The sequence below is a fragment of the Lucilia sericata genome, unplaced genomic scaffold, assembly GCF_015586225.1.
Source record: "Lucilia sericata isolate MDLA Ls3-8-SP2 unplaced genomic scaffold, ASM1558622v1 Contig000013F_arrow, whole genome shotgun sequence".
Lineage (NCBI taxonomy): Eukaryota > Metazoa > Arthropoda > Insecta > Diptera > Calliphoridae > Lucilia > Lucilia sericata.
The window spans coordinates 658,537-676,443 of record NW_023994052.1 but is presented as its reverse complement, the minus strand read 5'-3'; the positions used below and the strand labels follow the sequence as shown (position 1 = coordinate 676,443).

General features: G+C 29.6%; 1 protein-coding gene across 8 annotated transcripts in view; it reads right to left on the bottom strand.

The window, feature by feature from the left end:
* Positions 1-481: 481 nt before the first annotated feature.
* LOC119604442 (protein eva-1-like) overlaps positions 482-17,907 on the bottom strand; it is a 126,606-nt gene continuing 109,180 nt past the window's right edge. For 7 of the 8 annotated variants that reach the window (XM_037957056.1, XM_037957047.1, XM_037957066.1 and 4 more), the window contains exons 6-12: positions 13,628-13,795; positions 11,919-12,062; positions 11,392-11,652; positions 7,860-8,300; positions 5,856-6,202; positions 3,447-3,726; positions 482-830 (exon numbers count right to left, since the gene is read on the bottom strand). In XM_037957056.1, the coding sequence (XP_037812984.1) occupies positions 520-830; positions 3,447-3,726; positions 5,856-6,202; positions 7,860-8,300; positions 11,392-11,652; positions 11,919-12,062; positions 13,628-13,795 (1,952 nt within the window). In that variant the 3' untranslated portion in view covers positions 482-519. The remainder of the gene's footprint in view (positions 831-3,446; positions 3,727-5,855; positions 6,203-7,859; positions 8,301-11,391; positions 11,653-11,918; positions 12,063-13,627; positions 13,796-17,907) is intronic. The other variant, XM_037957110.1, reaches the window with a different exon arrangement.

Here is a 17,907-nt window from a genome sequence, read left to right as displayed (position 1 = left end):
GATCAAAACTTGCTAAATTTCTTAATAAAAAAATATTTATGTACAAATTTAGAAAAAACTGATATTTATACTATATAATAATCAAATAACCTATTTTTGGTATCAAAATTTCTAGAAACAATTACTTCTATCTTGATTTGTTTGTGACTTTTCATCACCACTTACATTTGTCACATTGTGAGTTTGCGATGTAGGTTGCCGCTGTGGCGAATTATGTAGTTGGCTATGTTGTGTGTCATCATTGTTTGTCGATTTTAATGCATGTCGTGGACCCATAAAACCTTGGGCTGAATTCGGATTTGGTGAAGAAGTCACGGTTATTGATGGTATTTCTGGTATCATGGTACCTTTTAATGATGCAGTACCAGTTGGTGTACCTGTGCGACTATTACAAGTTGCTTGAGCTGGTGAACCCGCCATCGAACCCATAGTAGCTGTTAAGGGCATCATGTTTAAATTCATTTGTGTTGGTCTCACGGCAATTGCAATTGGTAACGAAGCTTTACGATTTAATGAATGTCATCCGTAAAAGTATTGTGTATTATCTGCCGACACTCCTCGGTTAAGATGTCGGGGTATTGTGCTGTCGTAGTATACACTGGATGATGTCGGTACTCCCACCATTGAATGTGGACCTGTATTTCCGCCCACTAATGATGACTGAGGAGTGTTCATCATTCCCATACTAGTCGGAATTAATTGTCTTCGTAATGTTCCTGTATGCGAATGATGATGGCCTGGGACCATTATCGTTCCACTTAAATATGAAGGGCCGCCCATATTTTGATTAGATCCTGTACTTAAAATTGAAGGTGTAAGGATGTGAGGACCTAAAAGAATATGTAATAAATGGAATTTTTAAAATGTAATTTTTAACTTTTGTAATTAATATACATATGTATATTAACCGTAATAATTGTTTTTAAGAATAAAAAATAAAAGCCTTAGAGAACAAAATTTTTATGAAAATTTGTCTTTTAAGGCTTTAGTCAATATATTTTCTGCATAGCATATTTGTATTTGATTTGGATATACATACATAAATATGTATGTCATTTACGATAGATGGATTTGTATGGAAGCTATGTCCAAATATGAGCTGATCCCAAAAATGTAAATGTAAGTTAATTTGTAAATATTTGTAAATGATGTCGGTAATTTCTATGTCACAGTTATTTTTAACCTAATATCATTAAAAAGAAACAAATTCTATGTAAGTATATTGATACAACTTAGACGATACGACTTTGTTTGGAAATTGTACATTTAAGTTTCAATTGAAAACTTGTAAAAAATTTTAAGTGTTAGGTTTGAATTATAAATCTGGAGTGTTTGAAATTAATTCTTATAATGATTGACTAAGCTATTAGCAACAATAATTAAGTAATTCTGTTATTTACTTTTTTACAAATTTTATAAATATACAATTAAAAATTCTTTAATAAATGAGTATTCAATTATTAGTAGTAATACTTATACAAATAATTAAATATGTTACTACATATAGCAAATGTACACTGTACTTTCAATTAAATATAAATTTATTTACATATTTATATTTACCCAACAAACATATGTTTTAAAATATACGTTTAAGAACACAATGGAGAATGATTTAAAAAAAATTACCAAATGTGTCTATAATTGTTTATTGGGTTGTCAATATTGACATACATATGTTGTATGTATTATATAAAAAATATGTTGACAAATGTACTATTATTTAATGTATGCATGATATACATACATATGTATGTATATTTGTGACATACATCTATATGTAATAAAATGACTTTATAACTGACAATAATAAACGATCAACAATTAATTGTTGTGAAATCGTAATTAAATATGCGAGATTACAACAACTGTAGTTAATAATTTATAAATAGTTGTAATACCTACTGTTCATAATTGCCATAGTTGGGTCGTCAAATCGAAATCGTCAAAACTATTTTCCATATATACTTACATATGTATGTGTGTGCATATGTGAATTAATTCAAAATCAATTCAATTGAAATGAATTGGAAATGAATTGTAATTTGTTTGACAAATTCATTTGAATTAGACACGAATTACAATTCATTTGACAAATTCATTTGAATTGGAAACGAATTGCAATTCATTTGACAAATTCATTTGAATTGGAAATGAATTTCAATTAATTTTTACCAAATCAATTTAAATTGACTCAAATTTCATTCAAATCCTTTTTATGTAAAAAGAATTAATTCAAAATTTGCTAATTCAATTCATAAATAATTCACGAATTCATAAATAATTAACGAATTAATTCAAAAATGAATGATTCATTTACAGCTCTGGTGTGTACCTTTTACTTTTCTTATGTTCGAAAATAAAAAAGTTTAGTCAATATATCTGACATATATTTTATTATCCGTTTTATGGACCCTTTAACAAATTTTCGCTATAAATTGTAACTTTTAAAAGGCAGAATTTTATTTTGTATCTGTAGTTTCCTGTAGTTCTGGATGGTTGTCCTGAACTTAGGAGCATAGCTGTAATTTAGAGTTACCACTGACACAAAATTGAAATAAACATTGTCAAACAGAAATGCATTGAATTCTTGTAAAATTTTCGACATTTTTGAACAAAAATGTGTAATACGCCATGTCAAAGAGCTTTCACATGATATCATTCATACTTTTCTTTTTATTGAAATATAAAAAATGGAAAAAACCCCTTAAAAAGGATATTTTTATCCTTTTACCCAGCTCACTAAATATTTACTTAAGGATAAAAATTTTGAGAAACTGTATTTTTGAATGAAATAAACTTTAATTTTTGGTGGGAATGTCAGTAACTTATTTCTTCTCCATGCAAACGGGCCACCTTAGTGTATACATACATAAAACAGCAACAAAAAATAAATGTTCAGAGGTACATACATAAATAATAAAGAACTTGTTTCCTTTCTCAAGTGATACTAAGGATGTACAAATTTATGTAAAAAATCATAAATTTTGCGTACATGTGTTTCAGTGCTTTTTACTCGTACCTAGAGTTTTATATAGATTTTTATTTTATTGTTTTACAGCAATTTATTTTTGTTGTTGGCCTGGGTACATACATAAATCCATATACAAGTACTTGTAAAATTGTGTGTAGTATCCAATAAATAGATATCAACATTAGGGGTATAACTAAAGTAATAATGTTTTATTAAACGAGAATTATCTCAAACATTTGGAATGCCTCTAAGCTTGGCGGAAGTGTGCTAGTCCACAATTCGAAGATGGACGGGTCATCGTTAAAATATAATTGAAAATAAAAAATTAAACATTTTCCATTCAAAATTTGCAATATATTAAAAAGTTATTTCCCTAATATACATATATACATACTCACTGAAATAAAAATAATTTATTTACATAGAGTAGCTTGGATGATATCGTTATTAGTCGCTGAACTCTATTACTTACCCATTGTCATTGTCCCACTAACGGATGGCGAACAGACTCCCATGCTGGTGTAAAGTGAGCCAGGTGGAGGTGGCGTTGTTTGTCTACTTCCGACCACTGTTGGACAGCCTATTGGCTTGCCACTGCTGTTATTGCTATTGTGTCCTGCGGGCATCATTAAACTATTGTGTTGAGATGTTGAAGGCATGAGCATCGTTGTTGCTGTGCCATAATTTGTAGATGAATGGTCGCCCAATGAGCCGTATGTACAATTTGGTATTGGGGCATATGTCATGTAGGTCTAGGAGAGAAAGAGATAAAGTACAAATTATGATAAGAACAACAAATTAATAACAATGTAAATACAGATAATCACAAATTGTTAACTACTATTTCATTTCTGCAGTATGTTTACGTGGATAAATTTACAATTTTGAAACATTAGATTTATTTTCTTATAAATGTTTTACTGCATTAAACTTTAAAATGAATTAGTAAAGGCAATTAAATTGTTACTTTTATGTCAGAAACAATACAAATAACCCTCATTATCTCAATGTCTGGTTATATTTTATCGTAAGGTTAAATTGACAGTTTTCATACAAAATATATTTTAACCGGCAGGTGGAGTTAATGGGGCTAAGTGCTGTAAATTTGATAGGTTAATTTTTGTAAGTGGTTCCGTATTTATATCTACAACGACATCGATATGTTTGTCTAAAGCAAAGATGTAAATTAATCATTAATTTTTGATTTTAATTCATTACGAAATAGAAAAAATTTGATTTAATTCTTTTCATAAGAAAAATTAATTGAATGAAATTTAAATCAATTCAAACGAATTATACAGAAATTTATTGCAATTCATTTCCAATTCAAATGAATTTGTAAAAATTAGTTGCAATTCGCTTTCAATTCAAATAGTTGAATAACAAAACGACAATGATGTTTATTGTATATTTACTTTCAAAATCATTTCAATTCCAATGAGTTAAAAAAAATTGCTAATTTATTTTAGTTAATTCAAAGTCAATTCGATTCAAATGAATTGCAATTCATTTTGACAAATTCATTTGAATTACAAACGAATTGCTATTCATTTGACAAATTAAATTGAATTGTAATTCGGGAATTAATTAAAAAATGAATGATTCATTTTCAGCTCTGGTCTAAAGGTTGAACACACAAAAATCGAACATTCTTAATCGTTGTTGTCTTCAAAACTAATTGACCAATAAAAATCAATTTTTTTTTTATATTGCTAAAAATAGACTTACTGCCGGGTTCTGAAAGCGTTTTGATGCTATTATAATTTCTATAGAAATTATAATAGCATCAAAACTACCTACATTTTATTATAAGAATTTTTTTGCATATCATTAATTGTTTTTGAGTTATTATAGTTCATTATTTTGCCAATTCAACGATATTTTTAAATCTTAATATAGATTGTACGGATGGCACCTAAAGTGGCAAATAAGTCAGCGGATCTGTAATTTAAATATATTATACTTTTAACAAATGTGCTTTTATTAACATATGTATGTATTTTATAAATATGTATCAAAATGTTTGTTAACACGAATAATTGGTATGTTATATCCAATTCTGTGACAAGTAATCAAATTTTCCACAAGGTTCTTCTATCCGATTGGGTTAAATTTATAACCAGTTAATTTTAGATCCGACTGAATAAAATTAGTCTCACCATAAACAATATTCTTTGTGAGGATTGGCACATTCCGTTTTTGTTTCACACGCTAATGCATTAAGACTTCTTTCCTGGTCATATACAAATTGTATATAGTTCCGAAGAAAATTTGTTCTATAAAAGAAAAACATAAGGAGGTTTTTGGAAATTTCGTTACGATATCTCCAACAGTTACTGAGTTACCGAATTCTTCCCAAAAATAAAAAAGTACCTACATATGGGTTAAAATTACAAAATTATTGTAATTTCAGAAGCTGCCTGAAATCGGATTTTTCTCAAATATTTTTTACATGGCGATGTGTAATACACATTAGTTTTCAAAAATAGGCTACATTTTTTGTCAACTAAAAATCAAAAGTTCGTGATATTAAACGAGTTTTCTCAAGTGTTTACGGTACTCATATCAACTAGCAACGTTAACAAATTGATTAAATTGTTTTGTACACTTCAGCACAATATACAATTCAACTGCGGAAATATTTAAATAGAGATTGCACACATTTCTTGAATCCGTCAGTTAAAACAATTATGCAAATAATTTAAAACATTAAAAAGGATATTCGAATTGCAGCTTTTGTCAGAATTGTGTCAGTAGAGAAGAGCAATGCAGAAATATAAGAAATGTCACATTTCATTTCACAAGTTTACCCAAAATAAAAGTTTCAACTACTGGACATAAAACAAAAGGGAATATGTACAAGAGAAATAAGTTTATTTACCTCATTTCTCGTTGAAAGACTTGGCACTGGCATTGGACTAGTCAAGTCAATGTCTGCATCAATGTCAGATATATCATCTGCAAAGGAGCCGCTTAATTGTGTTTCACGTGCTGTTGGCTCATGTTGAAATTTATTATTATCACCAGCACCACCACCACCACCAATACCGCCGGTACTGCCCATTTTATCACTGCTATTTTTCTCGTTGTTACTACAGCTCGATAGACTATTTTTGCGGCAAGAACGCCTTCGCTGGAGGGTCAGTCGACCAATTACCAGAGTCAGACACAGCAACATGCCAATAGCGACAGATATGATTAAATACAGATAGAATTGCTCTTGATTTTCTATAAAAATAAAGAATAAACACATATATACATAAATACAAAGAAAAGAATTAAACAATACAAAAAAACCAAACATGATAAATGAAAACAATAAAAATAATAAATGTTTATTTGAAAAATAGTTCTTGTTGGTAAATAAAATACAAATAATGTGGTTTTACATTTTATCATACTATATTTAGATAACTTTTTATATATTTTTTTATCAAACAAGACAATATCTCAGTCAAGTATTGTAAGCCAATTGTATTTCATTTTATCATATTCATACTCCTTAGACATTTTCTATACTCTGGGGAAAATATAGAAAAACATACTTACATACATACATATTTCCTAATATTTTGATTTCATATTTTTGTGAATATTATTTTTTGTTTTGCTTGTAAATATAAAATAAATATTCATCTTGTGGATTGCTTCGACATAAACCACAGCCTTGTAAATTTAGCAAAAGAAATCGAATACAAAATCTATCAATTTGTCTTAAAGTGGGAGCAAATTTAACAAGAAAAATTCTTATAAATTTGATAATAATTATTTTGGGTTATTTTTTGCCTACACTACTATAGAGCGGAGGGTTGTAATACCATCGTAAGACGTAGACATTTCCACTTAGAAATCTATTGTCCGTCGGTTTTAAAAGTATGTATATCACTGATATTGCCTCAATTGAACTACTTCTGATAACCTATAATGTACATAAGGGTGGCCCAAAGTGAAATTTGATGATGTTCATGACAAAACTGAATATTTGAAAACATTAAATATCGAGCAAATGACAAATATTTTGCAAATAAAAGTCATTAAAGTTGTAAGTTATTTCTTATTTATAAAATTTTTATTCAATTTTATTGAATATACATATGTAATAGATAACACTATGCAACAATAATAAATACCTGGGAAGTGATACTATTTTTCTGATAGATGGATCCGAGTAGAACAAGAATCTGTTTATGAAACTAGCCAAACACCTCAAAAATATAGAGATACGAATCTCAAACGATTTTAGGTTTCTCAACGGATTTAGAAAGCAGATGCTGTTAATTACTTTAATCGTACTTTATCGATTATATTTGCGAACTTGTATTTGTTTATATATATCATGCATAAACTTTTTTCAATAATTATTTTTTTTTTTCAACAGAGTTGCAAATAATTTGTTTCACTTAGTCCTGCTACTATTCGGACAGTTTCAATGATTGATGAATCCCAAATTTTGATCTCAATATTTGCTTATTGCTCAGATAACAATATGTACATTAGAGGTGCCCAAAAAATATCGATTTTGTTGGGATTGGTCTAATTTTATTTTTTAGTGTCTAAAACTTACCCGTGTCGGAAATCGATTGAATCCAAAAGAACAATGTCACTTAATGCGCGGCATATGGAATCAAAACAATGTCCCTGTTATATATTATACTGACAAACATAAATTATTCATTCAGTTTATAGAAATTCCTGCAATATTTGCACACAAACAAACTTTTTACTCATACATATAATTCAAATCAAAATCATCCAATTAACATCATTAAATAGTTTTAGTAGTAATTATAAATGTGCAATGGAGTATTAGTTTACTGTGCAATGATTTATTTTAACTTTAGTATTTTTTTACAGTCATTGAACAAGATTTCTTGAAAGAACTCACTTTTAATATGAATAAAAGCTTTCATCCAGTTGACAAGGAAACCAATGACGACAACACGCTCTTTGATAATGTCATCATCAGTGCAATTTAAACCAATTGTACCCCAGTCATCCACCATTTGACACCTTTTGCGATAAATGTAATGAGGGGATATTGCTAATTCATCATCATCATCATCACTGCCATTTCCACCATCAGTTTGAGAATTCTCAGAACTTGAGCTTGTCGTTGATGAGAAAATTATTGTAGTTTCAGGAGAATCTAATTCATTATTGAAGAATATTTTTGACAGTTTGTGAGTTGAGTTAATTTTATTGAATAATGATGATTCAACCTCATCATTGTCAATTCTGTCTTCATTATCATCGTAATCATGGTTAACATCAACCTTGTCATTATTATACTTGTATTCGTCATCATTATCACCATCATTATGATCATCTACGAAAGAGCACATACAACATAGGAAGCCATTGAGCTTTAATTTAGTTGCAATTCATTTTAAGGTATTTTAAGGACACTTAATAGGTGAAAAAGCAAGGCTAAAGGCACATGTTGTAGTATGCAGGATATATGTATGTATGAATGTATTTGTTAGAGCACAAACACATGCGAATTCTAGTTACAAGTGTGGTGGTTACGACAAATTGTTTATTTGTTTTTAAATATACGGGAGGAAAATGTAATGTAAGTATGTATTTAGGAAGTTTCTCGTTTCCTTTGCTACAAGTGGAATGTGTAACACATTCTAACAATGTTCATTTTACTTCGTTGTTTGTAAAATTAGAAAGAGAAACCTTTTAACATCTGAAAACTTTGTTACTAATGAATATTTGACAATTAACATCTATCTACTCATTCATTCACAGACATTCTTTTTAATTTGAGTTGTTCTTTTTTTAATTTTTCACAATTCTACAAAAAAAACATTCGTTTAGTAGAAAATTTGTGGAAAAATATGTATGCACTAGACTTGCTGTTGAGAAAAAGGAGTGTTTTCACTTATGTTGTATATCAAATCTGTAAAATTTTGTGGAAAAAATCTTGCTTTGCATCTATTCAAATCGAATATGTAATCCATTTAAAAGTAAATTACTTCTTAAGGGCTGGGTTTTTACACATAGGTGTTCGTTGGAATCTTTCAATTTACAATTAGTTAAAAAATAATTTAAAATGTTATTGTTCATAGAAATTACGAGTGTTTGTTTTGAAATTTAAAAATTATTAAGAATATATCTTATGTACCGTATTTTTTATAGTATATATCATAGCTTAGTGTTCAAAACCTCGTTATAAACGATTATATAAAATTATACATCATATAAAAATAACAATTCCCTTAATTAACCCCTTAGATGTGATGATACTTTTAATTATCTGATTTTAAACTTTAGAACGATATATTACGTAAGGTACGAAGTTATATGTGGGACATTAAATGGAGTTGGATTTTTATTAAATTCGGAGGTGATGGTGTAAAGCCATCTGAGAATTATTATATTTACCATTGATTAAATCAATTTTTGAATTTTTTGTTTTTTAAAAAATGCATTTTTCTCTTGCTCTTATGCATTAATTTCACACATTCATAAGTATATCTTATAATTTCCTGTAAAATTGTCTACTGAAGTCAGATTTGAAAAATAAATCCACATTCAAATAGAGGTTAACTCTTTCAAGCTTTTTTTACATCTTTCTCTATTTAAAGCGTAATTTTGAGTTCACAGCTACAGTAAATGGCTATTTCCAAAGAAAACTAAAACACTTTTTCCATTTTTCGTCAAAAATTATCAATATACGTCAAAATAAAGTGTGTAGTGAAGTCATATCCATAAAATTTTCTCACACCGTTCAGGGTCCTTACTAAATTCTAATTCGTGTACAGCGATACGACTCGAAATCTTTCTACCAAATTTAACAACAAACAGTCCATAATTGACCCTACCTCCCATATATGTATGTTCATGGTTGAAAAAAATTTAACAAAAATAAAGTAGGACCTTTATTATCCGTGATTCGATTATCCGGGATGAAAAAATAATTTTTTTTGCATCGACTTAATTTTATTTTGGAAGTCAATCCAAATTTTTCTGCATCGGTTAACCGTGATTACCTCTATTATCCGTAAATATAAGCACAATGCTGTTATTTGTTGTCAATGTTTTCTGATAAAATTATTATATTTTTTAAACATTTATGTAAATAAAATCCTTCAATTATTTAGTTTTTATATAAATATGTACCTTAATAAATAAATAAAAATATAAAAAAACTTGCCAAAATTGGTACTCAATTAACCGGCAAAATCGATTATACAGAATGCTTCCGGTCCCGACCATCACGGAAAATCGAGGTCCCACTGTAGTTTGTTTTTAAAAATTAATATTTCGTTAATTCTTAATTTTGAACTTAAGCCTGATATCCCTGATGTTTACAGAGGAGTATTCCTTTCATCTTTAAAATTTTTTAAATATGCCGCATGTTTGTTGCCCGCAGTTCAAAAATACCGAATTTTTTATTATGCCAGTCTTATGGTAAATGAGCTACATATATGTTATATATGTAAAATAATTATTTTTAGATGAATAATTTTTTATTCACACAAAAAAATGCATTACATAAAAAAACACTTGGCATCTCAGAATCACGTTCTGAATATGAATATTACATATTGTTTTTATTTTGTTAATATCTCTTGGTTCACTGATAGCATTAAAAACTAAAAACATAAATTTATAGAATTTATAAACTACATCTGTATTGAATTTTAAATCATTTCTTTCAATAATTATCTTCACTAGATCATAAAAGTGAAATCGATCAATTCTAACTTAGAATAGACAAATAATTTTATATAAGCATACTTATATATTTTCCCACTAAAAATGATTAACTGATTTTATTTTAATTATGGAATAATTGCAGTTTATTTATATTTTGGTAAACCGCAATGAATGAAATCGTTTTATTAAAAAACATTTACACCCATGTACTTTTGTTTATCCTCTTATATTTGTATTGTATTTTCAATGCCCTTAAAACAATCAATTAAAACTTTTGCATTTCCTCCCTTAATGGCGTTTATTGTTATTGAAATTGTAAAAAGTTTTTGTATTTCAGTTGAATTTTTTCCTTCTTTATATTAATTTCAATGACTCATTAACCTCAATACTCGTATTCAAAGAGTTTTACTGGGAAATAGTATGAACGAACATACACCCACTTGCAGTCAGTGAGTCAGTCATTCAATCATTTATTACTGGCAATCAATAAATATTATTTCAATTATTAAATAACTAAATGAGAACATGTTTAATGCTCCATATATGTATGTATGTATGCATGAACATAGATTAAGCAATGGAAATATTTGTGTTTTCAATTGAAAAATAAAGGACTGCAATACTTTTTTCCATTATTATTTTTAATTGCAAGCAGACACTTTTGAACAATTTAAGGAGTATGAATTCATTATTAGTTATCGAACACAAAAAATAATTAAAACGTATAAATGAATTTTTGTGATATTTACCCTCCAATGAGTTGTCGTTGCGTGAGAGTATCGATGGCATTAGTGTTGTTGTGGGCTCGCTAGAACGCATATTGAAATCATAGGGAAAGCCAGAATTTGGTATGGCCCCTTGTAATTTAGGTGCCGGTGGTATAGCTTCGCCTTCCTTGTAAAATTGATCCTCATCGTAAAGTTCATCTTGATCTAAATCCAATTCAGTTTGCTGTGGCTCATCTGGTTCCGGTGCAGTTTCATAGCGATCCTTAAGTACTTTACGTGGTACTAAAAAATGCAAATTAAATAAAAGATGACGAAGAACATGAAAAAACTGACGATTAAATGTCGTTTATATACAAGTATATATAAGTGTATTTTTCATAAATAGTAAAGTAGGTATGTGTGTATTTATGCATGTAATTCAAAATGAATATCTTTTCTTTCATTCTGTTTAATTTTTGTTCATTTGTGTGTGTACGTATAATTTACTCTATTTACACTTGTATGAATGTAGATTTAAATAATTTACGTATATATTACATAGTACTTACTGCAAGTATAAACGACCTTTAAATGCATGGGTATATCGTTTTTGCAGGGTCTTCCGAAAGTACCAGCATCCGCAGTTATAGAGCAACGTCGTCGCCCGTGACAAATTTGCATAACAGTCTCCGTGGCATAAGAAACCAGGCAGGCTAAATAGTTGTTGAATCAAAAAACACAAAGAAGAGCAAATAAAAATAAAGAGAAATAACAAAAAAGAAAACACTATTCCATGCAACACAAACACTCACACACAGACTTAAATGTAATTTTAACAATGACTTGATAAGAATTTTCCATCTTGTATTCATTTCTTGTTCTTATTCTTTGACTCGTACAATTATGGGGTAATATTTTACTACATATATGTATGTGTGTGTGCGTTGATATGTTTGACGAAATTAAGGTGGGAACCTTAATTGCATATTACATTGTACAGATTGTACGTAGATTAGGGTGTTTTTAACCTTTTTTTTTGAATTTCGGAAATTCTTGGTTTGATGAAGCTACATATTTGCTCTAAGAGTTTCAAGTATCATTATTATTACATATTAAATTTTGCACTTGATTATACCTACTATATTAATGATAGGTTGGTTTGGTTGCTCGCAAGTTAGCGAGTTCACTCAAAGACCATGAGGCCCTTAAAATAACTGTTGAGAATTTAAACATAAAGGGATAAGTTGCTTAACTACTTAGTTTCGTTGACTATGTGGTTCCTGAGGTCCTGTGAGAACCAACCGGTACTTCTAATTAATCTGATCATATTTATATATTTTCATGGAAAAGAGCTCTACCAAGATATAATAGTCTATGCTTTTGTAAGGCTGGACGGTCTTTAGAAGGTGTTGTACTGATTCCTCTTCCACTTCCTCATCCAAACAACTTCTATAATAGCTATAACGCCCATTCGTTCCGACATGTGTCCAATCATATAGTGCCCAGTTATTATACTCGTGAAAAGCCTTCTATAATTCTTCTTAAAAGACAAAAGAATCCTATATTCTGTCAGAGTGGGCCAGAGCAATCTGAATATTATACAAGTGATGACATTTGACTACCCTAATCCCGTATCACAGAAAGCAAAAGTTCATCAGAGAAAATTCCCGAGCCCGTGCTTCTTTCTATCTTAGAACCATCAGTTGAGATTGAGATCACGTCGTGACGTCCCTTAGGTCAGTGTTCGCGCCCAATTATCTCTTGTCAGTATTCTGAGCTTGAAATTCAGTGTATATACTATGAAGTCTGTTCTTGCCCCATGATTGACCTGTATATCTTTGTAGGATGGTGCCGCGACCAATACGATCATACTTCAGTCCGCTCGACTGTTTAAGTCGTAAAGCATACTTAGCAGAAATGCAACTGTTATATATATCAAGGGGAGTTATATTTAGCATCATCTCTAGACTGGACTAAGGGGAGGAATTCATAGAATCAGTAATTGAAAGACATGCTAGTCTTTGTACCCTGTTTAGAATAGAAAGGTGAGTCTTGATGTCCACAGCTCTCCACCAAACAAGAGCCCCATAATAAGACCGCGGTGTACTTCCAGTGTACAATATATACTTTATATTCGAAATTACTAACAAGTTTAACTAGATATCATATAAATTTCAGAACCTGTTAATTGCTGCTTTACATCAACCCGAAACACAATCTTTGAATAGTAAAAAACACCCTAATTATCAAATATATTGTAGTATAAACAAGTACTTACTCTGTTTAGCATTTGTGTCTGGAGCGTTTTGTGAATTGTTATGCGGGCATTGTACACTTTCGCGTTCTATGTAGCCAAAGGAAGCACTGTATATTGCAATCCTTGAATAAGGATTGCATTCAAGTGGCATTTTGTCATTTTCACAAGCTACTTTCGAACGAAACTCATCTGTAAAGATTGAAAAAAAAGAAAAGTTATATAAAAAAGGAATTAAATAGAAAAATGCTAGAGAAGCCATTAGTTTCATACACTTAATTTTCTATTTCCAACTAAACAACATTTGCAACTACAAGTTTAGTTGGTATACATATGGATAGAAGCAAAAGCAGAAGATATGTATGTAAGTTGGCGTTGAAGATGAGACAAAATAAAATAAGACTAAAATAAAAAGAAAATGTATTTATTCTCATTAAATTTCCATAACAAGTAGCAAACAATAAAAAACTTATAATTTTCCAAGACTTTAAAGTGAAATGGCGCTAGAGGAACCGCAGTTATCAGCATTTAGATACTTTTTATTCGCCAATTTTCAACTTAAATTCCATTTCACATTTTCTTAAGTGCGATTTTATTTATTTGTATTGTTTCTCCTTGGGCAAATCCAGAAATTAAAGAAAGCAAATAGAAACAAAAAAGTTAACATGTTTATCTCTAAAGGAGATTTTTCAATTTCCTCTTTTTCATATTAAACTGTCCACAAAATACAATTAAATAAAAAATGTCAATTGTATTTAAAGTGATGTGGTGCGATTTTTATTTAATTTGCCACAATAAAGTTTCCTCATTCCATTGGTGTGGTTCGTTAAATACGAAATAATTGTATAAAAATTGAATACTGGAAAATATTATTTTGCCTTAGGCAATAAAAAACAAAAAAATATTTTCTTAAACGCGTTAAATCATAAAGCCAATGATAATTCCAATTATATACACAGACAAATTTCTCGTTTAAAGAAAAACATTTTCGTATGAAACTAGTTCTGTAGTTCTGGGACTGGTTCTTAAATGAATGAATTTTATTCGATTTTTTAACCCTAGAAAATAGTTCTAGTGAAGCTTTATTGAACCTAATATAGAACAGATTTTTTGTTGCAAAAAATACTAAAACTATTAAAAAATTTTTTAAATTGGTCCATACACCTAGAACCTATACAAACGGACCCCAAATATCGCTTTTTAGTTCTTAATTCTATTAATTATAATACTACCGTACTACCGATTTTCATAACGATTGCACCTCATTTGACCCTGGTTTCATACGTAGTTTAATTTCAGAAAAACACTTAAACGTCTATAACTCACCTATAAGTAATAGTAGCATTCGTGTATATTATTATTACATGTATTATTTACATTTAAAAACACTTCCTTTTTTGTCACGTATGATATCACCTTATTTTAATCCACATTTTGAAAACAAGGTTCCGAATGTGATGAATTTGTTACCGAATATAGTATTCTCTTAATGGAACAGAATGACAAAATTATTTTCAAAGTACTCCTATTTTTACAAAATCTATACCATTCTAAAGTGTCACATAAAACCGTATGGAATTGCCCATATGTATTATGAATTAGTTCTTATTTTATAAACTAAAATTCATGGAAAGTGATTTTAAAAATTCCCACAAAACTTTAATTGAAAACTGTGTGTATTTTTTTAAGTAATGAAAATATTACTATTTACGGACACCACTACGTGATAAAAGACCAAAAAAAAAAGACCCGTGTCTCCCAGTTTTGCCCAAAGTCAAGCACTTTTTTTATGGCCAAAGATTTGGGACCTCGGTATCATTTTTGCAAAAAAGTGATAATTATCTTTAGCTCATATCTTGCAAACCGTTTGGAGTTTTTATTTACTCTCTGAGGCAAAATTGTAGGCAGCTCTTGTCATAAAGAACAACAATTGTGAAGGTATAAAATCCAAAAAACTTCATCTTCAATTTTTAATTTCAAATGAAAAGTAACATTGTTAAATTGTATTGCTTTTATTAACGACACCAGTACGTATACGTGTTAATGATTTATTAATATTACAAATATTAAGTATACGCCTAACTTAGAGAGACATTTGAAATATTTTTTTAAAACGTAAAAAATGGAATTTTTTAAAATTTTGTGCAGCCGTCACTTTAGTGTCCCTTCTGTAAGCGAGAGCATAGACAGTCGTCACTTTACTGCCCCAAGTAATTTAAAGAGTACGCATTTAAAGAAAACTTAAGCAAAAGGTACATTGCCATGTATTGATTCCTTTGGACTAGCTTTCTGACTGTCTCATTGTACTCTGTGGAGTGACGATGGACTTCATCTTATGTAAGTGTAGGTTAAATAGCTACTTCGACTGTCCTCCGGAAAAATATTAATTGAAAACACTGTTAAGGATAAACATTGATTATAAAACTTAACAATGCCTTAAACCCGATCTTATATTGCGAAAAAGCGCTTAGTATATAAACTTTCTAGTCGTTAATTCATAATGTAATAAAATTTTCTCTATAAAATTATTTGTAAAGAATATCTTAAATAGCTAGCTCAAGAAAAACTTTTAATTTTCCTTTAATTAAACTATATTTCTTTGAATAACCAACAAGGTTTTTGTAATATATATCATAAATATGGATGTATGTATATTTTCCTTTATCTTAACAATACATTCTTTTCAGTCGAAAAACATAGAAATTGTTTATTCTTGCTGAACAATAAACTTAAAAACAAGAAGTTAAAATATTTTAAAGTAATATTCAGTTTGTAATATCTTGAAAAGGATTGACAAGAAAATATGCATTAAAATATATTAATAAAAACCTTACACAATAAGCAAATTGTTTTAAAATTAAATAATCACTTAGTGAATAACATATGTATTTCATATTTAAAAAGAATGTATGTTTTTTGCTTAAATGAGAGTTTTTTTTTTAATTTAAGAGGTTAAGAGGTTTTTTTAATTGGACCAGCACTCAGGGGATGTCCCCTACTTATGCGAAGCATTGTGTTGGAACTAGGAAAATAGGTTGTGGGAAGGAGGATAGAGGGAGTAGTGTTTGTGGATATTTGATTTAAATCTTCTTATATCGAAAGTGGCAGGGAATACCTCTGCAGGAAGTTTATTCCACATACGAACAGTGCGGCTAAAGATTGAAATTTCCCTGTAGTGTGTTGTGCGGTCCACTGGCCAATCTACCACAAATGGGTGTGTTTTTGAAGAAAGGCGTATGTTACGCAAGAATATACGGGTATCGGGAACAAGTTCCCTAGTTTCAAAGGAACACATTCCATTGTAGTATCGATAGAACAGTGAAATACACCCCACGTTGCGACAGTGCTCCAGTGAATCAATAGTATGCGGTCGAGTAGCTCTAAAATAGACTTCGAAGCTCCGGCCCATATATGAGAGTTGTATTCCATTTTCGGTCGGATATAAGTGGTGTAAATAGTAAGAAGATCAGATAGAGTGAAGTATGTCTTACACCTTTTCCAAAAACCGAGACAATTGAATGCTTCTTTCGACACTTAAAAAATGTGTTATGTCCAGCGGACATCGCACTGAATTTGCATGCCCAGAACATCGATTCCTTATATATATATATATATATATATATATATATATATATATATATATATATATATATATATATATATATATATATATATATATATATATATATATATATATATAGATGGAACAACAATATCTGCCAAGCGTTTATGTGTTAAAAAACAACATTGAGTCTTGCGGACGTTAAAATCTACTCTGTTAACACGACCCCATTCAAAGATTTTTATCAAGTCGTGATTAAGCGATTCATTCATATTGCGCCTCGTTGCCCCAATCTCTAGAGGGCTTGGCCAATGATTGAATGAATAAGAATGGCAGATACTGCTGTCATCCGCAAAAGAATAGATAGAGTTGGAAGTTTGACATAGAAGGTCATTTATAAAGATAAGAAATAGGGTAGGGTAAAGAACGGAGTCTTGCGGTACCCCTGAATTAATCTTGAACTCGTTTGATGAGATCCCATCTATAACAACTCGTATAGTGCGATCTCTGTGAAATGGTGTAAGCTTTCCTCTGAACAAAAAAAGCAACAAAAAATCTTATTCTTAAGTTTAAAAATAATTTTGTTGATAGATATCCCACTCGCGTCCAATTAAGCGACTATAAAGCCCTTAAAAGAAAATGTATGAGATTTCTTTCGAGCAAAAAAGGGAACATTTTGAAAAAAATTAAAAACAGTGAAGAAATAGCCATCTAAACTAAATTGGAATAAAACCCTGTATGA